At 49.9% G+C, this 27946-nt stretch overlaps 1 protein-coding gene across 8 annotated transcripts; it reads left to right on the top strand.

Moving 5' to 3' along the window:
- The first annotated feature begins 298 nt into the window (after window positions 1–298).
- Window positions 299–27946, top strand: RBM10 (RNA binding motif protein 10). Of its 8 annotated transcripts, XM_054566500.1 has the most exons (25): window positions 299–525; window positions 1216–1345; window positions 2356–2497; window positions 13061–13244; window positions 14749–14985; window positions 16789–16858; window positions 18638–18711; window positions 20109–20195; window positions 22203–22263; window positions 22403–22579; window positions 22997–23157; window positions 23326–23423; window positions 23510–23597; window positions 24200–24386; window positions 24486–24628; window positions 24719–24836; window positions 24924–25015; window positions 25099–25263; window positions 26167–26316; window positions 26409–26474; window positions 26557–26745; window positions 26837–26911; window positions 27203–27309; window positions 27385–27514; window positions 27615–27946. In XM_054566500.1, exons 2-25 carry the CDS (start codon window positions 1285–1287, stop codon window positions 27738–27740), a joined length of 2988 nt encoding a protein of 995 aa, XP_054422475.1. In that variant the 5' UTR covers window positions 299–525; window positions 1216–1284; the 3' UTR covers window positions 27741–27946. The 8 variants fall into 8 exon arrangements, with proteins under 8 accessions (XP_054422475.1, XP_054422478.1, XP_054422474.1 ...); XM_054566503.1 differs by lacking the exon at window positions 1216–1345; XM_054566499.1 differs by lacking the exon at window positions 1216–1345 and having other exon boundaries at window positions 299–556; window positions 22997–23154.

Below are 27946 nucleotides of genomic sequence, written 5' to 3'. Positions count from 1 at the left end.
ATCACAACAAATTTCCCTTGCCCTGGGGGAAAGGGGCAGAGCTTCCGTTTGTCTTTCATCTTTGAAGGAAGCCAAGCTTAAAAAGCGGGCCTCGCCGGATTGGCTATTAGCTACTCCTTTCCTCGAGTGGGGGGCGCTCGCACGGGGCACGGGGCGTGGGGAGGTGGCAGCCGCTTGCCAATCAGAGCGGCCCAGGGCTGGCCGATGGCGGATGGCGACCAATAGACGCGGCCAGCCAGAGCGCGCTCCCTCAGTAGGTGGATGGTAGTCGAAGCGCCGGCTCCCTGCTCCTGGTCGCCATTTTGTGCTGGTGATTGCGGCCGGTGGGAAGTAGGCGGCAGTGCGTTTCCCGGGGAGGGCAGCGCGCTTGGCGCTTCTTCCCTCCCCCCCCTCCGCCTTTCTGCCTCCAGCCTAGAACTTGATTGTTGCGTGGACCGGCTCCGGCTGAGCTGGGAGAGTTGGCAGAGGTGGCGGAGGGTTGAGGTGATGTCAGGGAGCCCTCCCTTGACAGCCCGAGCCGAGAAGGTGAGCGTCGACGCTGGTCGTGGGGGCGGAGGTAAGGGGCCCGAGGCGGGGGGTGCGTAGACTAGGCAAGAAGGAGGACTGCGGGCCGCAGCCGAGGGATGAGTGCACGGTCTGATCCTGGGAGGGGTTGTCTTTTTAAAATATTTTACCTCTTTGAGAGCAGAGGCGCGTGCGCGATCGGGACCCAAGGATGGGTGCACGCGGGTTGGGGGAAGGGAGAGACGGATGGGAGTGGACTACTTGTCTGTGACACCGAACTTTATCCGTGGGCGGGGGGCGGGTGGCTGCGACTTTAATTTTTTTTAATTGTATCTACAGGGGAGGGGGGTGTGCTGTCTGCTTTGTGACTTTGGTACTTATCTGTCCGTGGGAAAGTGTTCTGTGGCTCGGGTCCTTGGGAGTAGAGGCGGGGAGAACCTCTCTATGACCCCGGTCTTTATCTTTGGAGTGTGTTTCTAACTCTGGCCACTATTCTGGGAGAGGTCCTTATCCCTTGGGAGTCTTCTTGCGACTGGCCCTAACCTGCTTACTGGGCAAGGAGGGAATGCAAGGAATGTGTGTATGACTTACTGCCCGTTCTTGAGGGGCAATCTGTCTGTGACTGTGACGTTCATCCATTGAAAGGGGGCCTAAGTGTGTGGTTATGGCCCGTATTTATTGTGGGTTCCTGTCTGTGATTTTGGCCCATAGTTGTTCAGGGCGCATGTCTGTGACTGACCCCTATCTGTTGTGGATGCCAGAGTCTCCTGAGGGCTTCGTATGGACTCTTATCCACTGGAGCCCCTCGTTGTGATTTTGACTCTTACCCACCTGGGAGCAGGTAACTCTGGTTCTCTGTGGCTTGAGGAGGAAGAGAAAATCGGTGTGTGTATTCACGGAGGGAAGGTGTGGTGGCAACCCAGTGTTAGACAGGTGCTGTTACCCCTGGCTTTGCCTAATTCCTGTTCAAAGGGCGCGGCCTGAAGATTCTGGGATACTACGTGGTGACCCCTGGTGGGGTCACATGGCTCTCAGGACTTCCTTAGATCTCACAGTAGCCCTGAAGGGTTGGGTAAAATGACTGCCCTTCTAATCCAGTAGAAGTGGTTCAGAACAGCCTCTGAATAACTTGGGCCTAGAGCCCTGGGGAGAGAGCTGCCTTGGGACCTAGCTGCGCATAAGAGACAGGACTCAGGACTGAGCCAGTTGCCCTGTGAGGGCCGAAGCTGTGTTGGCCAGAAGCCCAGGGAGGCAGCAGCTGTCTCATTGCCAAGTTAGCCCCTTCACGCCCTAAGCTTTTCATGGTCTCCTGCTGTCTTGTAGGGGGACAGCCAGCATCTTGGGAGGATGAAGTGGCACCAGGGAGTCCATGGAAGGAACCTGGTGGGTGCCTGGGAGTCCTGTTGTGAAGTCTTTCTTGATTTCTAACAAGCCTTAGCACCAAGAACTGCCCTAGGCAGGTAGCTCCAGGCTTGATCTCTAATGTGCCTGATCTCTAACAAGTTATTCAGCACCAAGAGCTCTGCTAGGCAGATAGCTCCAGGTTTGACAGTGTCTACTAGTTTCAGGTGGCAAAGCCCTGATCACCGAGTGAGTGGCACTGCCAGGTCTCTCTGCTGAAAGAAAGCCTTGCTCATTCTAGGGCAGTGAGCTCTAACTTCACACTTCTGAGGAAAGGAAAGGAGCAGACCGAGTAGAGGCTGCCTTCCTGCTCTGGTCCACAGGAGCACTAGGAGTTAAGAAAAAAATGTCCCTGGGTTAAGAGATAGCAGGCAGCCTTGACAATAAGAGTTTCTCAAGGAGGCCCTCTCTGCCCCAACTGCCTTGACCTCTTCCTCCCTCTCTCCCCAGAATCCCTGCAGGAGGCATCACCCAGGCTGGCAGATCATGGTGGCAGCAGCGGGGGTGGCTGGGAAGTAAAACGGAGCCAACGGCTGAGGAGGGGCCCCAGCAGCCCCCGAAGGCCCTATCAGGACATGGAGTATGAAAGACGGTGAGTTACCTGCTTCCACTTGACCAAACAGCCTAGGATTGTCGGCCCTGTGAGAATTGATCCAGGAAGGTGCTAGGAGGGGGCTTCCGGGCAGAAGAAACAGTGTAGCAGATGATTGGTTTCTTTCCAGCAGACATTTACTTGGTACCTGTTGTGAACCAGGACTTATGTGCTAGGCTCTGGGAGTGCCGTGGTGAATGAGACATAAGATTGCAGCCCTCTTTTTACTCAGGGTCTCACAAGGGAGACCACACAGTTTACTGGTGATTCCAGAACAGTTGGATGGGTGCCATGGCTGGTTGTAAGGGTAGGACAGGATCAAACAAAAGGGAGGAGTGGAGGCTGATGCCCAGGTTTCCAGTTTGAGTGACCAATATAGGTATATGGTACCATTCGCCAAGGTCTGGACAGCCACTGGGGGAGGAGAGGCAGAGATATGTAGTGGGTTGTAAATGCCTGTGGGTTCTCAGGAGAGAGATGTGAGCTGTGGCTTTGGGTTTAAGGGATGGATGGGAGTGTGGGAGTGGTGCTTTCAGAGACAGGAATTTGCCAGGACAAGTATGGGGCAAGCCAGGTCAGATAGTGGCAGATTTCGGGGTCAGGGTGGGCTGAGGTTGGCGTGATACTTGTCTTGGAATGGGAACCTCTCCTACAGTTATTTTTAAACTCTGGTAGAACAAGAAACAATTGGGACACTTGATAAAGAGATCCTAGGCCATTCCCTCACTGTCCTGGTGTATCACTCCAGTTGATTCTAGTGCAGGTGATCTATTCCCTGCATTTTAGGATTACATAGGCAAGCAGACCTAATTCTCCCAGAAAGCCATTATTAAGAGTCAATATACTTACAAAATAATTTTTAATGTCCTACCAAGGGTTTCTTCTACCACCAGGCCCTTTTAAAAATGTAGAATTATAATATTTTGTTTTCTGAAAACTGAGCCCGTGTTTGACAGTCATCCATCATCCAGTGTTATTCAGTCTTGACCTTCTTTAAAAATGTTTTTTGAAAGGCATTCGATTTTGGATGGGATTCACGGAAAGTGCTTTGTGGCAGTTTCTGTGTTAGAGTGGGTGACTTTATTATCAAATAAGGACCTCAAATGCAGATATTTGAGTTAATCATACTTTTCCAGTTCACAGTAGGTTTCTATCATAGGTCAGTACAAAGGCCTTCTCTTGCTATATTTATTTTTTCCCTTTTATTTCCCATTTCCATAGCTGTAAACAGCTTCTCTGTCGTGTTTGAAATGTATTCTTCTCAAATATGTAGTGTTGTTTTGAGTGTCTGTAAGATTTTATTTATTTCTAGAGAGAGGAGAGGGAGGGAAAAAGAGAAGGGGAGAAACATCAATGTTCTAGAGAAACATTGATTGCCTGCCTCTTGCATGCCCCCAGCTCCCAGCCGGGCACCTGGCTCGCGGCTGCAACCATAACTGCAGCCTGCACCCTGACCAGGACCAGCAGCCTTTTGGTTTACTCCACAGCACCCACAAGTCAGGGCAGCCCTGCATTTTTAAAGATTTGTGTGTATTGCCATGCAGATATTAGTGTTTTGCTTCTAATTGGTCCCAGAAACAACACGCAGGGGTGTCTAACCTTTTGGCTTCTCTGCGCCACACTGGAAGAGGAATAGTTGTCTTGGGCCACACATTAAATACATTGGAACATGTAATCACTTAAAAAATCTCATAATGTTTTAAGTAAATTTACAATTTTGTGTTGGACTGCGTTCAGTCATCCTAGGCTGCATGCGGCCTGTGGGCCGCAGGTTGGACACCCCTGCTAGAGTATGCCAGCTGCCTTTTGCTTAACAATTCCCCCAAGGATGAATACCTGTTCTTAATTTTGGTGTGCTAAAATTTATCACTTTTTTGTCTTATAATCTGTGTTTTCAGAATCTTCTCTGTTCCCACCTTTGATCATAATGATTGTTTTCACTGTGTAGTTTTACCTTTTTCATTCAGGAATGTAAATCCATCTAGAGTCCACTTTTGAATATAGTATGAGGTAGGTTCTGGTTTTATTTTCTTCCACATAGTGGGCAGTTTTCCCAGTACCATCTCCTACATAGTCCATTCTTCCTTATTTGTGGTACCACATTTCAAGTTCCCTCATGTACATGGATCTGTCTTGAGAGATCTAATTTGTTTAATTGATCTACTTGTTCTTTCCTGCACCAGAACCTTACTGTTTTTATTATTATGGCTTTATAGAATGTCTTAATAGCTCCCACTTCGCTCTTATTTTTCAAAGTTGATTTAGCCATCTGTGGAGCTTTATATAAAAAGTTTACCAAGTCCCTCAAAAACATTCAGGAATTTTTATTGAAATTGCATTGAATTTATATATTAATTTGGGGAGCGTTGTCATCTTTTGTCACCTTTCCCTTCTCTCCCCCTCTTCCTCCTTCCACTACACTCTCCCCCCTCCCCCTCATATTTGTCCCCTGACAATCATTTGAATTAGTGGCAGACATAACCCTTAAGCACTATAAGCATGTATGTCCTAAGAACAAGGAATTTTTCCTCCATAACTACAGTATACTTATCAATATCAGGAAATTTAACTTCGGTACAACACTTTGTCTTATATAAAGTCTATGTTCAATCGTTAACATTTGTCCCAATAATGTCCTATATAGTTTTTTTTCCCTAATCCAGGGTCCAGTCCATTGCATTGAGCTACTTTGAATTTTTAGTCTCTTTTAATCTGGAACAATTGCTCAGTCTTTTCTTTGTCTTTTATGACCTTGATATGTTTCAAGGGTATGGGTCAATAAAGTGCAGAATAGGGAATATAGTCAATAATGCAATAACTATGTGTGGTGCCAGATGGGTACTGGAAATATCAGAGGGACCACTTTGTAAAGTATATGGTTGTCTCACCACTATGCTGAACACCTGAAACCAATACAAAATAATATTGAAAGTAAACTGTAACTGAAAAAATTGTTAAATGATAAAAAAATAAATTGGAAAAAAAGTACAGGTCGGTTGCTTTGTAAATGTTTCTCAATTTGGTTTTTTCTAACGTTTACTCATGAATTTTTGGCAGAAGAATTATTTAAGCAATGTTACATATATTTTTAAAACATTCACGTTTTATTAAATACTGTATTTAGGATATTTGCATCTGTGTCCATCAGTGAAGTGGTTCTATAATATCGTTTTCTATTTATCTGACATTGAATCAAGGTAGCCTCATGACATGAATTTGGCAACTTTTTCTATTTCTCTTTTTTTGGAGAAACATATAAATATGAGTTGTCTGCCCCTTGAAAGCTTTGTAAAACTCACCTTTAAAGGGGCCTGAGCTTTTGATGATCATTGTGTCTACCTCTGCTGGTTTTTGCATTTTCTATTCATTTTGTGGAGATCCTCATATAATTCAGTCTAGCCTCTTAGAAATATATTATGAACAGTGTCTGCCTTTGAACAGTGCTTAGTCAAAGTGCTCTGTGGCCAATGAAAAGTATCTCTTACTATCTAAATCTGTTCCTTTCCTGAATTTAGATATTAAGAGGTTAATAACCAGATTTATTTGGTTTTAGATGCTGAGTGTCATAGAGTTCAGGATTTCATCTGAACATTTATTCACATCTGTTTAGATGTTAAATTCTGATGACTAGAGTTCAAATAGTGAGGGATACCTATAGTAAGCATATATGAAAAAATCATTGTTCATATCAAAAACCTTAACAAAACTCATACCAGCCACTTCATGTTGAAGCATTTACCATAATGAAATGATCTGGGTTCCAAGCTCAGTTCACAAGGACAGGGACTTCATTTCATTCACAGCAGTATCCCCAGCACCTAGAACAGTGCCTGACCCATAGCAGTTGTTATGTTAATATGTGTTGAATGTGTAAATCAATGAAACATTTTGTTCCCTGTTTGTTAATTATCTTTTAGCTTTATGGTTATTTCAGACTTAAGAAATTTCAAGTATGTAGCAAAGTTGAAAGAGTTTTATAGTGAATACCCCTGTACCCATCCACTGGATTCTACCATTAACATTTTAACCCTATACTTGCTTTATCACATGTTTGTGGTATCTTTTATACTGTATATATTTTAAAATTTTTTACAAAGCCAGATTTATTGGTTTTCTTTTATTTTATGACTTCTGGGTTTTGTCTTGTTTAGAAAACCTTTCCCATTCTTGAGGTGATCAGTTTTTTCTTGTGTTTTCTTTCTAATATTTTTGTGGTTTCTATTCAAGGATTTAAATTTCTGATCCATCTAGAATTTAGTTGGTGTAAGAAATAAGGTAGATAAACAACTTTATTTTCTCAAAGGTGAAAAAGCTTTTGCTGTAAAGGACCAGATAGTAAGTGTTTTTGGCATTGTAGACCATATAGTTTTTGTCATAGCTATTCACCTGCAATCAGCCATAATACATAAGTATTGTATAGCTCGTTTAAGAAAACTTTATTCAGGTGACTGGATTTGGCCCACTGGCTGTAGTTTGCCTATCCCTGGGCCAGTTATCACAACTAGTATTTACTGACTAATCCATTCCCCTCCCCTCACCCCTCCCCACACCCCTCACCACCCCCAGTTTATTTGAAATGCAACCTTTTGCTTATTTTAAATTTCCATGTGTTTTTGTACTGTGGACTGTTTGATTTTACTGATCTGTCCATTCGTGTTTTTAATTGTTCCACTTTTATAATATGTTTTAATGTCTGGTGGGGTTTCTCTGGCCCTCGTTAGTCTTTGTTTTAAAGAGAATTTTCCTGACCCTTCCAAATTGTTTCTTGGCATTTGCTGTTATAAACAGTGCTGCAGTGAATGATGTTTCTGTACATGTATAAGCATATTGGTCCATTAAATTCTCAGAAGGAGAACTGCTGGTCAGAGAGTACATAGATTTTTAGTTTTGCCAGCTATTGCCAAATACCCTCCATAGAGATTGTTCCATTTTCACTCCTACCAGCAACATGAGAGTGCATAATTCAACCTTGCCAACAATTTGTCAAACATTTGGACTTTTGCAGATCTGTTAAGTTGAAAATGTTCCACCCCAAATCTTCCTTACAGAAGAATTCCAAATAATATGTGTAGATACTCTTCATTCTAGGAAGTAGAGCTTAATTCCTCCCCTCTCTGAGTGTGAGCAGGTCTGGTTTTAGTGACTCACTTGTAAAGAATATAGGGTAGAAAGGGAAAAAGAGAAAATTGACAGCAAACAAACCTGACAGACCCTTGCCCCATAACTAGATGATCAAGGTCAACATCACCAGTGATAAGTCATATTGATATCATGTAACCCCTGATACAGTGCAATCAGAAGGGCAGCGCATAGCTGCTGTGTTCTCCCCAAAACACCGTAACCTCCATCATCTCGAGTCCGATCACAAGAATACATCTAACAAACCTGAATTGAGGTAAATTCTACAAAACACCTACCCAGTACTCTTCAAAACAGTCATGGTCATTAAACACAGTCTGTCTGTCTGTCTGTCTGTCTCTCTCTCTCTCTCTCTCCTCTCTCACCAAAAAACTTTCACAGGCCAGAGGAAACTAAGGAGGCTTGATGACTAAATGCAATATGATAGCCTCAATTTGATCTTGGGACAGAAAGAGGATAGTAGTGGAAATACTGGTGAAATTCTAATATGGTGTATAGCTTAGTTCAGTGATTTTCAACCAGTGTGCTATAAGATTTTTTAAAACATGCAGTACCTGGCAATTCAGTAAGGGGCACTGACCTCTTCCCTTAGATTGTCTAATAAAGCATGACAGCACCAACACAAGAGTAGCTATCAGGAGTGACTGAGTCAAAATTATATCTATATTTTTTTGTCAGGTTGGCATGTGTATGTGTGCCTTGAGATGAAAATTGCTGGCTTAGTTAACTTTAGTTTTATGCCATATACCATGGTTCTACTAACATTAGAGGAAGCTGGGTGAAGTGTATACTAGAATTCTATTAACTTTGAACTTTTCTGTAAGTCGAAAATTATTGAAAATAAGTTTGACTTCATCAAGATTAGAATCTTTCAGAAACATCAAAGGATACTATTCAAAAGAGTGAAAAAACAATCCACATAAAGTGAGAACATATTTGCAAATCACATACCTGGTAAGGTATTAACACCTCGAATGTATAAAGAACTTCTACAATAGTAACAGAAAACCACAATTCAAAAATAGACAAGAGACTTGCATAGACATTTCTCCTAAGAATGTATACAGGTGACCAATAAGCACATGAAAAGGTGCAAAATGACAAGTGTTGGTGAGGATGTAGAGAAATTGGAACTTCTGTGCATTGCTGGTAGGAATGTAAAATGGTGCAGCTACTATGGAACACAGTTTGGCAGTTCCTCAAACAATTAAATACAGAATTACCATATGATCCAGCAATTCCACTCCCAGGTATGTGCCAAAAGAATTGAAGGCAAGGACTCAAAAAGATAGTTGTACACCAGTGTTCATAGGAGCATTTTTCATGATAACCAAAACAACCAGTAGGTGGAAACAACCTAGGTGTCCATTAACAGATGAATGGATAAACAAAATGTGGTATATACCATACATACATACATACATACATACGTACATACATACATATTCAGCCATAGAAAGGAATGAAATTCTGATACATTTTATAACATTGATGAACCTTGAAATCATTATGACAAGTGCAATAAGTCAGACCCATGGGGACATATAAGATTGCACTTAAAAGAGGTACCTAGAATAGGAAAATTAATAAGGCAGAAAGTAGAATAGAGGTTGTGGTATAGGGATTTACTATTCAACAAGTACAGAGTTTCTGTTTGGGATGATGAAAAGATTCTGGAAATAGCATCCGGCCAAGACGGAAACGTAGGTAGACACACTTCGCCTCCTTGCGTAACCAAATGAAGGACAACAACAAATTTAAAAACAAAACATAAGCAGAAAAGCCAGAAAATTGAACTGTATGGAAGTCCAACAACCAAGGAGCTAAAGAAGAAACATTCATCCAGACCAGCAGGAGGGGCAAAGACAGGCAGCTGGGGTAGAGGACATGCGGCAAGGCAGTGGCTGGAGGACCGGGCGGTCCCACATTTGCATGCGAATAAACCATGAGGAACAGCTGGAGAGTGAGACAGATCACGCAACCCAAGGTGCCAGCGCAGGAAAAGAAAGCCCCCAAACCTCTAGAGGTAAAAACCTGTGGGGATTGTGGCAGGGGGAGAAACTCCCAGTCTCACAGGAGAGTTTGTTGGAGAGACCCACAGGGTCCTAGAACATACACAAACCCACCTGCCCGGGAATCAGCACTAAATGGGCCCAATTTGCTTGTGAATAGCCGGGGAAGTGACTGAGAGCCTGCGGAGAGCTGAGCAAGGGGCATTGTTCCCTCTTGGACCCCTCCACCAGAGGCAGCGACCTGGGTTGCCCTACCCTGGCGAATACCTAAGGCTCCGCCCCTCCCAATGTAAGGGGCACACTGAGACAAAGAAATTCGGCCCAAATGAAAGAACAGATCAAAGCTCCAAAAAATAGAACTAAGCGATGAAGACATAGCCAACCTATCAGATGCACAGTTCAAAATACTGGTAATCTGGATGATCACTGAATTGGTTGAGTATGGTTGCAAAATGGAAGAAAAAGTGAAGGCTGTGCAAAGTGAAATAAAGAAAAATATAGAGAACTAACAGTAAAGGGAAGGAAAGCAGGACTCAAATCAATGATTGGGAGCAGAAGGAAGAGATAAACATTCAACCAGAAGAGAATGAGGAAACAAGAATTCGAAAAAATGAGGAGAGGCTTAGGAACTTCTGGGAAACTTGAAACATTCCAACATCTGAATCATAGGGGTGCCAGAAAGAGAAGAGGAAGAGCAAGAAATTGAAAACTTATTTGAAAAAATAATGAAGGAGAACTTCTCCAGTCTGGCAAAGGAAATAGACTTCTGGGAGATCCAGGAAGCTCATAGAGTCCCAAATGAGTTGGAACCAAGGAAGCACACAGCAAGGCACATCCTAATTATATTACCCAAGAGGAAAGATAAGGCAAGAACCTTAAAAGCAGCAAGAGAAAAGGAGACAGTTACCTACAAAGGAGTTCCCATAAGGCTATCAGCTGATTTCTCAAAAGAAACCTTTCAGGCAAGAAGGGGCCGACAAGAGGTATTCAAAGTCTTGACAGGCGAGGACCTACATCCAAGATTATTCTATCCAGCAAAGCTATCATTTAGAATGGAAGGGCAGATAAAGTGCTTCCCAGATAAGGTCAAGTTAAAGGAGTTCATCATCACATTATATGAAATGTTAAAGGGACTTATCTAAGATAAAGAAGATCAGAAACTGAACAGTAAAAGGACAACAAACTCACAACTATCAAAAACTGAACCTAAAAACAAAAACAAACTAAGCAAATAACTAGAACAGGAACAGAATCACAGAAATGGAGATCAGGAGGGAAGGGGAAGAATGGGGGAAAAGGTACAGGGAATAAGCAGCATAAATAGTAGGTACAAAATAGGCAGGGGGGGTTAAGAATAGTATAGGAAATGGAGAAGCCAAAGAACTTATATGTAAGACCCTTGGACATGAACTAAGGGGGGTGGATACTGGGGGGAGGGGCAGTGCAGGGTGGAGGGGAATAAAGGGGAGAAAAAGTGGTACATGGTAATAGCATAATCAATAAAATATATATTAAAAAAAGATTCTAGAACTAGTTGTCGTGGTTGCACAACGTGAGTGTACTTTGTGCCACTGAACTGGACACTTAAAAATGATTAAAACGAGCCCAGGATGGGTAGCTTAGTTGGAGTGTTGTCCCCATGCACCCGGGTGTGGGTTCCATCCCCAGTCGGGGCACTTACAGGAGTCAAATCAGTGAATGCATGGATAGGTAGAACAATGGTTTGATATCTCTCCCCCCGACCCCGCTTTCTCCCACTACTCCCCCCCCCCCGGTTTCCTGTCTCTCTGAAATAAATGGAAAAAAACTTTAATGATGAAAATGGTAAATTTTTGTTTTGTGTATTTAGAAAAATACACAAAAATAAATTTTAAATGTTTATTTTAAAATGGTCTATCCAGTGTAGTTTTAATTTTCATCTTTAATTATGACTCAGAGCATCTTTTCAAAACAAATCATTTGTATTTCTTTACTGTGAATTCTGTTCTTTTCATATTTCACTTTCTTGTATTTTTCCCAGTTTATTATGTGTCTTGACCTGGCTTATGGTGGTTTTGTTTTCTCCAAGCAGACGTGTTTTACTTTTATGTAGTCAGATTTAATAATCTTTTCTTCCATGGCTGTTGGTTTTGGGTTATAGTTTTCCCCATTTCAAGATTATCAAGGAATTACCCCATGTTTTTTTTTCTACTTTTAATGTTTCATTTCTTCTACTTAAATCATTGACCCACTTCAAATGTATCCTGGTTTATATGTGTGAAGTTTATATGTGTGAAGATCTTGCACATGTCTAGGTAATCTTCTCAATGCAGTTATACTTGGGATCTAAACAGTGGTTCTCTGAATATAGGCAAGGTATTTATTTTGGCATATTAATATGTACCCAGCATTATTAAAGATTTATTATTTGTAATCATTTTTCAGTTGATTCTCTTTGCAAGCATATCCTCATATCATTTACAAATAATGGTGATTTTACCTTTTCCTTTCCAGATTTTAATCTGTCTTCATTCCTTTCTTTAGTTGTTTTAGCTAATATCTTAGAATAATGTTAAATAATAGACTTGCAAAGTGTTGTTCCTGACCAGGGTTGGGCTCCTGCTAGTAGTCGTCTATATGGTGTCTGGTTTTCCTTATTTTAAGTAAACAAGTATCAGTAGCTTTTAGAATACTTTTTAAATGTTTATTTTATCAAAAAATAATTGGCCACCTACTGAGTACTAGGCATTAAGCTACGTTTTGGGGACTAGAGCAGTAAACCATATAGGTGTGGTTCCTTCATTTCCCAGAATTCACAGTGTAGTAATTTTTTAAATCACTGAAGAAATGCATATTAAATCAACTTTGTGATAATTACTTTACAGTTAATTGCAATAGGAGAAGTTTTAATGAAATAACTGTTAGTACTAGCAAGAAGACTGAAACACAGGGGCAAGGTGGCACAGGGCACGATGAGGTGGAGAGAGGTCAGCAGGGACCTTGACCCACTGGACCATGCAGACCTTGTAAGATCTTGGTGAGCATTTTGGTGTCTTATTCTGAGAATAAGAGGGAGCCACTGAAGGGAGTGATACAGTTGGGCTCAATTGGCTTTGCCTTACAGAGCACACACTCACATTTGGGGTGTAGAGAAGGAACTGGGGGAGTCCTGGATAGAGTTCAGGAGTCCAAACCTAAGGCCCCAGTGAAGCATGAGAGCATGGACTGGAGAGGTGGGGGAGGGAAGGAGAGAAGTGGATTGGGTCTGTGAGAGAGTTAGGAGCCTGCTCACCCCACAGGGTCAGAATTGAGGGAACCCTGTCAGCAGTTGGGGCTGAGGGCCTAGAAAGAGTGAATGGGTGGGGGTCAGCCTTACCTATTGCACTTTTCAGAAAGGACTGCCTTCTAATCCTTTCCATCCTTCTTCTCCCAGAGGTGGTCGTGGGGACAGGACTGGCCGCTATGGAGCCACCGACCGTTCCCAAGATGACAGTGGGGAGAACCGCAGCCGGGACCACGACTACCGAGACATGGACTACCGCTCATATCCTCGAGAGTATGGCAGCCAGGAGGGCAAGCATGACTATGACGACTCATCTGAGGAGCAGAGTGCAGAGGTGAGGGCAGGAGAGCCAGCCAGTCCTTGGGGGGGGGGGGTGCAGCTCCTGCAGGGCCTCTGTCTGGCTGCAGGTAGCTCTCAGCTCCCGTGCCTTTGGACTGTGCTCAGTGGCTTTGCCTCACTTGGAGGGTCTGTCCCCACTCCCCCTCTGAGGGCTCCTCTCCCAAGTTGGGTCTCCCTGACTTCACATGCTTGGCTCTGTACTTCTGAGGGCCCCTAACTACCACCTCTCTCCCTTTTTCCCCAGTGTTCAGCTTGGGTCCACAGTTTACCACAAGCCATGTACTGCCTGCTACGAGCCAGTAAGAGGTCCTTAAAGAGCCTCTTATGTGGCACTCAGTGTCAGGGTTGGGAGGGCAACTAGGATACTGGTTATCACCAAGCAAAGCACCTCAGGGAGACCAGCTGTGGGCATTCCCGGTGGTGGCAGAGCCCTTAGATAGAAGGGAAAGACCCCCGGAAGCCTCTCCTCTGTGTCCCGTGTTGGCCAGTTAGCTCTAGCCTGAGGAGGGAGGCATGATATTCACCATCAGGGAGCCCCCAGCTGAGGGGAAGAACAGCCTTGCCTTAGGGAAACCCCAGTTTGAAAGTTCAATCAGGGCCCTGGTCTAAGCAGGCAGACAGCTCTCTTATTTGGCAGGGTGGGAAGGGTACTCTTACAGTCTCAGCCCTGGAGGGGCAGAGTGTGGGCCACTGGCCTCTGTTTGGGGGGTCCAATGCAGAGACCCCTGTTGTAAGCAGCCAAGCGTCCCCAGTGGCAGCTGGATTGGGAAGAATAGGAGTGGACCACTGAATTATCTGTCTGTCCTGGGGGTGGGAAGGGTGTGGACCCAGGTCTGGCCTGCTTAGTCCTGGAAGGATGGGTTGGGCAACACCTAAGAAGCCAGTGACCACACCCTGTTAAGAGGGAACCTGGTGATGATGGACCGGCCAGGCAGAGGATCAGGGACCAGAAGGCAGTGCTGTGGCCTTGCACGTTTGCCGGTCTCTGCTAGCTAGCTAGCTCTGGCTGAGATGTTCAGGTATTCCTAAACCCACAGCTTTGTCGCAGGGCCCGGGCCCAGGCTGGGAATCCCAAGTGACGTGTGGCCTTCTTTGGCACAAGGAACAATTATGCACGTACTAGCTGAGCTGGCTAGGGAGGAGCGGGGAGAAACAGAGGGCAAGGGTTAGTGTGCCAACCTCAAACCATCTCTTCCCAAGGAGATTTAAGCAGTATGTAGCCACCTGTCCGTGAGAGTTCCTCCCCCACACCAACACTGCCACCGGCTTTTCCCCACTCCCCTCAAAGGCAGCCCCCAAAATCATCCCAGGGAGAATTTCCAGCCCCAGAGGAGTTGCAGTACAGGCCTTACCAACCCTGCCTGCCCCGAGCCTTTAGCCGGAGCCCGCCCACCCCTGGCTTTCAGAGCCTGCCTGCCTCAGAGAGCCAGTGGCCAACCCCTAGGCCCACCCCAGACTGACTGCCCGTCTGGTGTCTCTCATCTCATTCTGTTGGCCAGGATTCCTACGAGGCCTCCCCAGGCTCTGAGACTCAGCGTAGGCGGCGGCGGAGGCACAGGCACAGCCCCACCGGCCCGCCAGGCTTCCCCCGAGACGGCGACTATCGGGACCAGGACTATCGCACGGAGCAAGGGGAGGAGGAGGAGGAGGAGGAGGAGGATGAGGAGGAGGAGGAGGAGAAGGCCAGTAACATCGTCATGCTGAGGATGCTGCCACAGGCAGCCACTGAGGATGACGTACGTGCCCCCCATGGCCCTGGGCAGGTGGCAGAGCAGAGACCAGGCTGGGTCTCCTCCAGGGCCCTCAGCTTCTCCCTCACCCCCAACCTCAGCACCTTTCATCCCTTCTCCCCACTGGCTCCTGTCTCCTAGCACTGATCTGTCCTCTGGGCAGGCCTTGTCTCCTGGTCTGGAAGGGAGGAGTGTTGGATAGGTTGGCTTGCCCAAGGGGCTGCCGATGGTGGGTGTGGGAGGGAACAGCATTCCTCCTGCACATTCCACTGGTCCTCCATCCATTCTGCATATGTCGATCTAGGGCCAGACACTGGCCAGGCCCAATGCTGGATATTGCTGGTGGCAGAGATGATGTGGGTGGAGAGGGTTCCCATGAGATTTTCTGAGGTTTTATTCTCATCCCCCACCACCCCACCGTATTTTGTCACCTGCATCAGATCTCACTGGCCTGGCCACAAAGCCTTGGGTTTTTCTTTGACTTCCTTCACTGCTGCTAACAGCCTCTTCACACTGTTTTCCTTCATGGCATTCCCTTCCATCTTTCTCCCTTTTCTTCTGTTTTCTTCTACTACAGACTTCCCCTAAGGAGCCCCAGTAAAACCTCAAGAGGGCCACTAGAATAGCCTCCTTGATTCTCCTCCTCCTCCCTGCCATCCCCCTTCCCTGTGAATTCTCTGCTCAGCTGTCCTCTGAAATCTGCCGGCTGCCCTCATGTCTAACTCACTCATCCTGTGCTGGGTCAGACAGTAGCTAAGTGCTGACATTTCTTGAGGATTTATCACAGGGTGGACCGTACACTAGGTCTGATTTAATCCTCACAGCCACCCCTCAGGGAAGGTACTCTTTGAATTTCCATCCTGTGGATGAGGGAGCCAGGCCCCTAGCAGTGAACTGACTTGCCCTAGGTCTCACAGCCAGTGAGTGGCAGAGCAGAGTTGGGGTCTGAAACCGGATAGCTGGGCCCAGAGCCCAGATTCTTGCTGTTTCCTGAGTGTTTGTGGTTCTGATAATCTACTCGGTGTGGCTTTCTTTTTTATCTTCCTGTGTGCTCATGTGTGTGTTTAATCTTCTTTCTGTTAGTCAAACTGATAAGAAACTGAGGCCCAGGGGCTTTAAGACTGCTGCCAGAGAAGGCCCAGCACACATTCCCAGTCTTCTGCTAGAGGCACCATTGGCCTAGAGACCCTGCCTCACCTGGTTCAAATCCTGAATTGCATCTGCAGCTTCCCTCTGACTTACTCCATCCAAGAAGCTTTCCAAACCTCTCAACCATGCCATTTTGTCTCTGGTCCAAGTTAGTACTCCACTCAGGTTCTAGAACACATGGCGTGGGTTTGCTGAGACACCAGTCCTTCCCAGTTTTGTATCTCTGTCATGGGTCTCTTTTAATGCAAGCAGAGGACAGCCCCTTTGCAAAGGGTCAGAATTGCATCCCAGCTTTCCTCGCTTGTGGCTGCACCAAGCCTGTTGTCAGACTGCCCCTGCCCACCATTCTTGAACTACAGGCTTACTTGCTCTCTTATTGTTCTCTGCCCCCAGGGGTCATCATGCTGCCATGCTTCACCTTGCACCACGCCCCTTTCTTCATTTGTCTCACTCTGCAAGTCTGGGGCCGAAAGCTGAGACTGGGTACTGGTGTGGGTCTGGGGCTCTGTCACTTGGGGGAAAGCCCTGAGAGAGAGAAAGAGGAGATGGTGTGAGCACATCACCAATGGCTCCTCGGGGCCCTCGAGGCCTCTAGCCAACCTCAACTACCCAGCAGCCCCCTTGTGCTGAGCCTGCCCCAAACTATATCTCCCCATACAGATCCGTGGCCAGCTGCAGTCCCATGGCGTCCAAGCACGGGAGGTCCGGCTGATGCGGAACAAATCCTCAGGTGAGCTTTCGTTCCCAGTGCCTCCCCTTCCGCTGGCCAGCCTCCACCACCAAGTCTTCCTCCTGCCTCTGCCTCCTCCACACCTTCCCTACCCTGCCTTCCTGCCAGAGCTGGGAATGGGCAGCTTGGGGTACCCCTCTTCTTCTTTCTCCCTCATCCCACTCTCCTCACAGCTCTGGCCAACAGCCTCTTTCGAGGGGCTGTTGGGGAGGAGGTGCAGCTCTGAGCTGAGCTGAGTGCTCCCCAGGGGCAGAGCCAGGGCCAGGCTCCGGGGAACCTCCTCTCTGGGACTCTGAGTGTCTGAGATGGTAACCCCCTCCCAATGTACTCCTTTCCCTCTCTTTTCTCCTCCTTCCCCTGCCCTCACTCTCCCCCACATTTTTCTGATAACAGCCTCTGACCAGAAAGTAGGTCTGGCACAGCTCCACCCATATACCCCAAGAAGGGAGGCAGGGGTTGGCTCTCACCCCAGGGCTCATCCCAAAGAGCAGCCAGGACTTCTGGCCTCACTTGTCCCCTCCCTTCCTTATGTAGGCTGCTTGGAGCTGGCCTCAGGGTAGTAAGGGGTTTGGGGGGAGCTATCTCTACAGGATCTCTGGCCTAGGCTCCCCAAGGCAGACACAGTGGGACCTCACTCTGCCTGGGCTTCTCTCTTCATCTCAGTCTCTCTCCTCCCCATGCCCCCATATCTCTCTCTGTCTCTCCACGCCCCCCCACACACACATCATACCATTCCATCCTTCTGTGCATCCTCATAGTTCTTTTAGAGATCAAGCATGCACCCCCAACCCTCACCATGCCTGAGCCCTCCCTGTGTGTGCACCTCCAAAGGCAGAGCTGCTTCCTGCGTCCTCAAGCCTTAGGTCCCTTTCCTAGCCCTGGCCAGGACTAGAGTCTCTCTTGGTAACATGCAGGTCTTACTGTGCTTCACCCCAGCCAAATCACACGCTGCCAAGATTCTGGCCTCTCTCCCCACAGTGGCGCCCCATGTGCAGCCTCCTTTGTGGCCCTAGGCACTTCTCCCAGACACCCACTGATTTGTAAAGGTCCGTCTGGCCGATCCTGGCCCCCATTCTCCTGCTCTCTAGTAGGACCTGGACTGTGGGTGGCTCTGCTCTCCCCAGCTTGGCCTTGAGGTGGCGCCCTTATGAGGCCCACCTTACATGCACTTTGATAAGGCTAAGATGACCTAAGGTCCCTAACTCACCAGGTTCCTAATGGGCCTGGAGCCTTCCTAGCCTCACTGAGCAGCCCTCCCCAGCTTTTCTTTTGTTCCTTGGATTAAACAACTGTTACAGGGCCCCTCCTGGACTCCCCTGGCCTTGTGCTAGGCCCCACCCTTCGGTTATTTATTCTGGCCCTTGTGGAGCCAGCAGCCTGCCCATCTGCCCTCCTTCCTTCTCTGGAGACAGACCTCTACTTGTACCCTTTCCCTCCCAGCTCCTTCTCTCTGTCTCTGTCTCCCCAGGCTGGCCTGAGCCCCATCTCTCTCTTTCTTCCCAGCTGGCGTGTGTGTGTCTTTCCCTACCCATCTACCTCTCTCTAGCTCTGTTTTCCTCCTTTCTCCTTCCCTTTTCCCTGCCCCTCCCAGCCATCTACCTTGCCTCCCACCCCATGGTCTTTCTCTCTGATTGCTTCTTTCTCTTCCTTCCTTTCTTCTCTCCTCTCCCCCTTCCCTCTCTGCCCCCGTCCTCTCCCCTCGGGTCCCGCCCCCGGGAACGCCGTGTGTCCAAAGCTGTTGACTAACCCACTGCGTCTGTATCTGAATGCTGTCTCCAGGTCAGAGCCGGGGCTTCGCCTTCGTCGAGTTTAGTCACTTGCAGGACGCTACACGATGGATGGAAGCCAATCAGGTTGCTTTGCCGCACTTGAACCCCCCCCCAAACAAATACTACTTTGTAATCGAGCGCTCCCCATCGCCTGATTCTTATGGACACAGTTCCCTGCCCTGTGGCCCTGTGTCCCATCCCCCCGCCCCCTCTCTCTCCCCCTTCCTGACCCTCAGTATCTCCTCTTCCCATCTCTCGCTACCCACTGGGCTGCCCATCAAGAGCCCATATTCACCACTTGCCCTTCCCCTTCCGGGCACTAGCTCTGTCCCTCCACCTCTCCTGGCTGAGCTTTCAGAGAAAGAGCCACCAGGGAGGGTCTTCTGCCTAGGTTCCCACTCCCAGGGGGACTGCCCTGCTCTGGAGTTAGGCAGAGCCAGTACTTCGTTCCAAGCTCAGGCACCTCTGGATCCAGCCACGGTGGGGGAACTTAGCTATTGGCACACTAACTAGCAAGTCCCATTTTGCCAGCTCTCCCCACGTGTGAGTTCAGTCCTTTGATTCCCACACAAGAGGCCAGCACTGCTCTGTTGATCTAAAGTACCAGTCAAGTGTGATAGTTTCATTCACCAGTACCTGGTTGCCCCATTCCTCCCACTGCACCTACCTGCCACAGGAGTCACCACTTGCCCCACTCTACTGGGGGCAGGCCTGCCTCAGCAAGGAGCTGTGCTGCCAAGAAGGAAGGGAGCCTGCTCCCTCCATGTGGCACAGGCTCCCAACCCAGCAGCTTTGGGACCCTCAAAGACCCAAGTATCTGCTCTGCTTGCCCACCCAGAGCCTGGCTCACTGGTGTGCGGCACTGAAGGGAAGCATCAGGGGAGGAGGGGCAGGCATGCTGGAAGGGGGCTCAGCAGGGCCAGCCTTAGGACCAACTCTGCTGCTCCATAGGCTAGTGCCGTGGGCCCAGGACCCACCCAGCCACGGGAACACAGCTTCCCAGCAGGAACTTCCATCTTTTCAATATGGCTCTTTCTTTTTCCCCTTCTCCAGCACTAGCGCGTGTGCACTCTCTCTCTCTCTCTCTCCCCCCTTCTCTCCTTCCCTTCCCGTCCCCCCTTACCCAAGTGTAGCCTGTGTAATGCTGGCCCTGGGTGTGGCCTGGCAGTGTCAGGGCTGAGTGGGGGGCTTTCCCCACTGTCCGGCAAGTGTCGGTCAGCCGAGCACTGTGTGCCTGGTGGCGAGTTCACGTGTGCGTGCGCGCGTGTGCCCTGAAAAGGCAGCAAACAGCTGCGCCCGAGGGCTGCGGCGCTTTCCCTCCCTCCTTCCCTTCCTTCTTCCCTCGTCCGTTCTCCGACCTCCCTCCGTTCCCTGTCCCTCATCCATCCAGCTGAAGGGCTCGCTCACTCTCTTCTCCTGTGCTGAAACGGTGTGTGGGGCACTGCTGCCTGGGCCTCACTCAGCTCTGCTTTTTCCCACAGCACTCCCTCAATATCCTGGGCCAGAAGGTGTCCATGCACTACAGCGACCCCAAGCCTAAGATCAATGAGGACTGGCTGTGTAATAAGGTACAGGGGCGGTGGGCAGCAGTTGCCGTGGACTGAAACAGCAGCAGCAGCAGTGGTAGCAACCTCAACTGTCTCCCTGGGACCTTTGAGGTGGCATGGAAGACTAGCTCAGCTCAAGTAGCCACAGTTCCTTGCCACCCATCTACCCACCAATGTGTTCTGAGCTTTTACTTGGTACCAGGCTCTGCCCTCACGAAGTATGATCTTGCCTGAAGTCTCAGTGGATGGTCAACAAATATTTACATAAATGATTAACTAGTGACAGTGGAGTTATAATGCGGCATGTAAAATATGGACCTCAAAGCCACCCTGGCTGAAAGTAGACTCCCACATCTACCCTGATTTTGATCAGGGCCCTTAACCTCTCTCTACCTCACTTTCAGATGATTAAAATATGGTGATGGAAGTTCACAGTTGGAACAACATCTGGCCCACAGTTAGTACAGTTTAATGTCAACTGTTACTCCGAAAGAAAGCACAGCGTGTCCTGAGAGCCTTTGTCAGGTGACCCAAACTGGAAGGCTATTCTGACAAAGCCATGTCCACCTGAGACGGAGGATACAAGCTGTAGGCTTTTGCAGTTACATTTCCAAAGAGAAAGCTGAGGTTCCAAAGAGGTGGATCTGTGGGTGAGCCTTGAGCTGTGACTTGCTCCTGGTTGCAGGGGCCCATGGGTTCAGATCTCCCCTGGGCCAGCCTCACCTTCCATAGCAGGGTAGCAGTCCTTAGACCTAGGGAAGGATTGAGAGGTTTCAGAGTCCCTGACCCTCTCCGCAGGAAGAATTCCGCCTAGCAATGGAGTCAGGGCCTGCTTGTTTAAAAAAAAAAAAAAGTAATATGAGAAGACAGGTATTCACTGTCTCTGGAGAGGCAGGGACGAGGTGACAGTGGAACTCCATCCCTTCTCTATTTCCTATATTTTCAGATACTCCTTGAAACCAGGGAATTCTCTGCTTCCCCCTTCTTTACCCCCCACATCCTGTTGGTCACCAGGTCCTGTCACTCCCATTATAGAAATACTCTCCCTTGCCATTCCCACTGCACAGGCCATTCCTCACCCCCTTCCCCAGATAGTCACCACAGATCCTTTTCTGATATGCTGGCCTCTTGCCTCTTTTTCCCACCCTCTCACCTGTAACATTCCTCAGAACCACCTCTGCCCATGTCCCTTTTCTTCTTAAAATTCTCTCAACCCTGAGCTTAAGTGGGACCATCACATAATTTAGCATCACCTTTCCTCTCCAGTCTCAGCTTTTACCTCTCTGCTCACCCTCCAACACCAGCTACGGAAAACTTGTTTCCTGTGTTAGCAGTCATTTTCCAGCAAAACCACACCAAACCAAACTTCTGGGCCTCCCAGATCAAACATCCCTGCTGACTTTCCCAAGCCAAGTGAGCAGTGTCCCTCTTTGCCCACTGCCTTCCCCAAGCCTGTTGGTGACCATACCCACAGACTAACCTGTCCCTCTGTGCTGCAGGTAGGCCATGCAGGGCAGAGCCTGGCATAGGAGCAGTGCTCAGTACCTGACCTTGGAACAGAGGGAAATGTGGAAGCCGGGGGGGATCTCCAGAGGCAGATTTCTTGAGAGCAACAGGATCCAACCCAGTCCTTGAGATAAAGGAGGGAGGGAAATCTGGCAAGAGAGGGACTCCTGGCTTTTAGGGATAGAAACGTTGAAGGTTTGTTTCTGAAGAGGGAAGCAAGTTTTGGGAAGAGGAGCCTTACCAAAGGGATGTTGTGGTGGTACCTCGGAGGGGCTGGCAGTGTAATGGGTGGGGAAGTTGTTTATTCCTGAGATGAGGGGGTGACACTGAGGACAAATTGGAGACCATATAAAGGGGAGTTTCACAGGCCTGAGAATGACAGCCACAGCCCTCTGCCTCCCCTGATCCTGGGACCTCCCTTCCCTGAGGCATGGTGGGGTTCCATGGGGGATCTCTGGATCCAAGTTTGGAGGGCATAATGGAAAGCCTGCCCCCTCTGATGGCCCGGCCTGTGCCTCACAGTGTGGTGTCCAGAACTTCAAACGCCGCGAGAAGTGCTTCAAATGTGGTGTGCCCAAGTCAGGTGAGGCCCTCATGCCTCCCCTCTTCCCAGGACATTGGTGGGAGGGGGGAGAAGGGTGAGGGACCCGTGCTCTGGAGGAGGGTGACCAGCCTTGGTGCCTCGCCTTTGTCACTAGCCTGTCTTCTGCCTTCCCTGACAGAGGCGGAGCAGAAGCTGCCCCTGGGTGCAAGGCTGGATCAGCAGACGCTGCCGCTGGGTGGACGGGAGCTGAGCCAGGGCCTGCTTCCCTTGCCACAGCCCTATCAGGCCCAGGGAGTGCTGGCCTCCCAATCCCTGTCACAGGGCTCAGAGCCAAGCTCAGAGAATGCCAACGACAGTGAGTCAGTTTTTCATTCCTTCTTACTCCCTGCCCTAGGGTGTCTGGGCTGGGCTGGGCTGGGCTGGGCTGGGCTCGGCTCGGCTCGGCTCCCCAAGGCCAGACAAATGATGGTGACCAGGCTTTAGTCCTTCTGGTGATCTCCAACTAGTAGGGGGACAGGCAGGTGATGCAGGGAGAGCAAGGGAGGAGCATGACCCTACTCAACTTTGGGAGTGTGTTGGGAAGTTCTTGGCAGGTGAGTGACTGAGCTGGGACTTGGAACTGACAGGCAGAGTTTGTGCAGGAGGAAGAAGTGAGAGGAAGCAGGTGCAAAGACATGGAGGCCAGAGGAGAGGGAGCAGTGGGGAGCCACCAGAGGGTAGGGCTGGAGCAGAGTATCAGGGGTGCCCCCTAATGCTGGGCCCCTTCCTGCAGCCATCATTTTGCGCAACCTGAACCCACACAGCACCATGGACTCCATCCTGGGGGCCCTGGCACCCTACGCAGTGCTGTCCTCCTCCAATGTTCGTGTCATTAAGGACAAGCAGACCCAACTGAACCGTGGCTTCGCCTTCATCCAGCTCTCCACCATCGTGGTGAGGGCGGCACAGGGGGGGCCGGGCAGCCAGGGTCCCGGCCCCCGGGGTGGGGAGGAGGGACCCTGACCCTAGCTCCCACCGCGGCCCCACGCCTGGCAAGGGGCAATGGAGCCGGGGACCTCCCCGGGCCTGACCCTTCTGCCCCTGCCTCCCCTCCTCCCCCAGGAGGCAGCCCAGCTGCTACAGATCCTGCAGGCCTTGCACCCGCCGCTTACCATCGATGGCAAGACCATCAACGTTGAGTTTGCCAAGGGTTCTAAGAGGTCAGGGCCCCACCTGAGTCCCTTCCCAGCTTGTCCCCGAGCTGGGGGCCCCCCATCTCACTCCCAGTCTCTGACATCCTCCCCAGGGACATGGCCTCCAACGAAGGCAGCCGCATCAACGCTGCCTCTGTGGCCAGCACTGCCATTGCTGCAGCCCAGTGGGCGATCTCACAGGTACTCACAGACTCTTCTTCGCCTCAGCATCTCGATACCTGAGCCACCTTGACCCTCTTGCACCCTCTCTGTGAACAGGAGGGCTGCCTTGCAATTTTGGCTTTCCGTGGACCCAAAACCCTCTTACAGTGGCTGCTGTGGGCTCTGGGGGCCTTGCTCCCTTCCCGGTCACCTTCCAGGCTTTCGTTCTCGATGCCATTGTGGCTGGTTTTCTCTCCTGTTTGGTGGTGATTTTATCATTCCGCATTATTCCAACTTCTTTAACAAAAAGGAATGTATAAGTGGCTGAAAGAGAAGTGGGAGATGAGACTAAAGAAGGGGAGGATGACATTTCTCTTGGTCTGGTGCCCAGCACATGTACCACACAAGGAATGTACCAGTGTCAGCCCCGGGAGCGTTTTGGCATGCATCTTTGTTCTGTCTTGTTTTTGCTGCTGCCCTGTTTTGCTGTGGCCAGGCAGCCCTCTCATCTCGCTCATATGAGGGCTGCATGCTTTCTGTCGGCAGGCACTAGCCTTACCTGTGGGCAGCTGCCTCTTAGCAGGTTACCCTCTCCCTGTGTCCCCTCCTCTGCTAATGAGCCCCTCCCACCTGCCCCTCAGGCCTCCCAGGGTGGGGAGGGTGCCTGGGCCACCCCCGAGGAGCCATCGGTCGACTACAGCTACTACCAACAGGATGAGGGCTATGGCGGCAGCCAGGGCACAGAGTCCTCTCTCTATGCCCATGGCTACCTCAAGGGCACCAAGGGCCCTGGCATCACTGGAACCAAAGGGGATCCAGCCGGAGCAGGTGAGCCCCAGCATCTCTCCTCAATCCCATGTGGGGGCCAGCAGGCATAGGGTACTGTGCCCCACCATTCATAGGCATTCTCCTTGTCCCTCTTTACAGGTGCCGAGGCCTCCCTAGAGCCTGGAGCAGACTCTGTGTCACTTCAGGCTTTCTCCCGTACCCAACCTGGTGCCACCCCTGGAATATACCAGCAGTCAACAGCTGAGGTGAGCGGCAGCCAGGGCACTGCTGCCAACAGCCAGGTGAGGGAGCTCGAGGGAGATCCTGGGGGGTGGGCATAGTGGGCATTAGTAGACACTGAGTGCTGTTTCCCTGTCTGCCCCCATGACTAGTCATATACCATCATGTCACCTGCTGTGCTCAAATCTGAGCTTCAGAGCCCCACCCATCCCAGCTCGACCCTGCCACCAGCCACCAGCCCCACTGCCCAGGAATCCTACAGCCAGTACCGTGAGTAGCCCTGGCCTGTGGGTGGGCAGTGGGAAGCACTTAACAAAGCAGAGAAGGGTTTGACCCCCGAGCCTTACTATCTTTCAGCTGTTCCTGACGTCTCCACCTACCAGTATGATGAGACATCCGGCTACTACTACGATCCTCAGACTGGCCTCTACTATGATCCCAACTCCCAGGTGATGGGGCAGCCTAGGAAACAGGTGGGGTCTGCAGTTTCCCTTCTTGAGGTCCTCCCTCATGTCCCCTCCCATCTCCCCAGTATTACTACAACGCTCAGAGCCAGCAGTACCTGTACTGGGATGGGGAAAGGCGGACCTACGTTCCTGCCCTGGAGCAGTCGGCCGATGGGCATAAGGAGACAGGGGCACCCTCCAAAGAGGGCAAAGAGAAGAAGGAGAAGCACAAGACCAAGACAGCCCAACAGGTGAACACCGAGGTCCAGCAGTCACTGGCTGGCTGTTCCGTGTCTTCTGAGTACTACATTTCTACCATCTCTTACCTCCACTGCTAAGGGAGCAGGGTGCGGGCTGCATGTATATGTGGGCAGTACTCTTGCTCAAGGGAGACCAGGTTCCTGGTCTAGTTCTGTTCTTTACTGCATGACCTTGAGCCAGGGCAGTCTCTTTAGTATGGGGCAGGGCCACACACTTCCCTGAGGGGGCTAGTGCCATCCACATGAGCTTTGTCAGTTTTTTTGTCCCCCAGTAGGAATTCCTCACTGCTGGTGGGAGTGTGGGCTGGTGGGGGCAGGCATGCTCATTTGTGCTTATAATGCTCATGGGAGTGTGTCCATGTCTACATGTAGATATGTCTCAGAGAACTTCTCTCAGGCCCAGGAGGGAGCAGGCAGGAAATAGGCATTGCAGTATTTTGTGTAGTGGGCAGTTGGAGGGAACCTCCATAGCTGTCTGTAGAGAAAGAGTATGATAGTCTGAGCGCAGCCCTTAGAAGCAGGAACTTGATGATCTGGTAAATTCTAAGAATGGTGTGGTGCCTCGGGGGAAAGCTATATAGTATGGAATGTGGCAAAGTATCACACGTGTAAATTAAAATTACAGACAAAGAAAGCCATCCTGTACATTTTAGAATGATAAAATGAAAACACACAGGGAACAATAGTGTAGATGCCTGTCAGGAGAATGCGGGCACAGCCGAAGAGGGGCTTGATGAGCACTGATGACAGTATGACAGAAAAATAGGAACTTTCACCACAACCTCTTTCACCTGCTTGAGGTGCAGGGCAGAGCTGGGTGGGCTTCTATAGGGGCAGTGAACAGTGGGTGGAGTTGGTGGGTTTCTGAGAGTCTTACTGCACCTTCACCCTTAGATTGCCAAGGACATGGAACGCTGGGCCCGCAGTCTTAACAAGCAAAAAGAAAACTTCAAAAACAGCTTCCAGCCCATCAGCTCCCTGCGAGATGATGAAAGGCGGGAGTCAGCCACCGCAGATGCTGGCTACGCCATCCTGGAAAAGAAGGTGTGTTGTGGCCACCCATCTGCACCCCTCACCCCCATCTTATCCCCCTGGTCCCTCTGTGGAATCCCTTAATTTGTGTCCCTCCACCCTAGGGAGCACTAGCTGAGAGACAGCACACCAGCATGGATCTCCCAAAACTGGCCAGCGATGACCGCCCAGTGAGTTCACAGGGCAGAAAGAGGGGCGAGGTGTCTCTTATCTTACCAGGCCTGACCTCCCATTTCCTCCCACCATCTACAGAGCCCACCTCGAGGGTTGGTGGCAGCCTACAGTGGGGAGAGTGACAGTGAGGAGGAGCAGGAGCGAGGGGGCCCGGAGCGGGAGGAGAAGCTCACTGACTGGCAGAAGCTGGCCTGTCTGCTCTGCCGACGGCAGTTCCCCAGCAAGGAGGCACTCATCCGGCACCAGCAGCTCTCTGGGCTCCACAAGGTGACTGAGGGAGGTTTGGCAGGGAACTTGGTTCTGCCTGGCCTGGCTCAACCCAGCCAGGCCTGGCCATTTCACTCCTGTCCTCTTGCAGCAAAACCTTGAGATTCACCGGCGAGCTCACCTGTCAGAAAATGAACTAGAAGCACTTGAGAAGAATGACATGGAGGTGAGGTGTGACCCATTCTCAGTCTCCATCCCTGTGTCCTTTGCCAAGTGTCCATCACTTCAGGCAGCTGGTGCTCAAGCTGCTTAGCTGAGTACATCCTGTCCCTACAAGGCTTTTTCCCAGTTCCTCCACACTGGCTGCCTATGCCCACAATGTTCTGCCTGCAAAACCTCATACCTGTAAAGTCACATCCAGCTCCCCGTGGGACCCCCTACCACCCATCTGTGCCCATATTTCCTGCCAACAGTGATCAGCTCCTTCAATCTCTCTCACACACACACAAACTTTCAGCAAATGAAGTACCGGGACCGTGCAGCTGAACGCAGAGAGAAGTATGGCATCCCTGAGCCACCAGAGCCTAAGAGGAGGAAGTATGGTGGCATGTCTGCAGCCTCTGTGTGAGTGTTCAGGGCCAGGTGGGGAGCCTGGGGCCAGCAGGCCAGTCACTCACGTTGTACTACTGTCACCTGCAGGGACTTTGAGCAGCCCACCCGGGATGGTCTGGGAAGTGACAACATTGGCAGTCGCATGCTCCAGGCCATGGGCTGGAAAGAGGGCAGTGGCCTGGGCCGAAAGAAGCAGGGCATTGTGACACCCATTGAGGCGAGTCTCCTGTGATCCTCTCCCCATCCTCCATTTCTCTCCGCCGCAGCCCCACCTTGCCCCCAGCCCCCCCCTGACCAAGCCTGCCTTCCTTACACAGGCCCAGACACGGGTGCGGGGCTCTGGCTTAGGTGCCCGAGGCAGCTCCTATGGGGTCACCTCAACCGAGTCCTACAAGGAAACATTGCACAAGACAATGGTGACCCGCTTCAACGAGGCCCAGTGAGGACATGCAAGAGCTACTTAGACATCTGTTGGTGTCCAGCCCGGGGCAGGGGAAGATGAAATGTTGAGTGGTCTGAGCAGGGCCCTGCACCTGTCTACCAGCCCACTCCCCAGCCAGAGAGATCCTGACCAAGTCAGACTTTGAGTTGGTGACTTGTTGGAAAACTGGGCCGGGATCATGTTCTTTTTATAATAAAAGCTGAAAAG

Source organism: Pteronotus mesoamericanus, unplaced genomic scaffold (assembly GCF_021234165.1).
Source record: "Pteronotus mesoamericanus isolate MK-2021 breed Mesoamerican mustached bat unplaced genomic scaffold, CSHL_Meso_final contig_173, whole genome shotgun sequence".
Taxonomy (NCBI): domain Eukaryota; kingdom Metazoa; phylum Chordata; class Mammalia; order Chiroptera; family Mormoopidae; genus Pteronotus; species Pteronotus mesoamericanus.
Note: the sequence above shows the minus strand (reverse complement) of the source record. Positions and strands in the feature narration are given on the sequence as shown.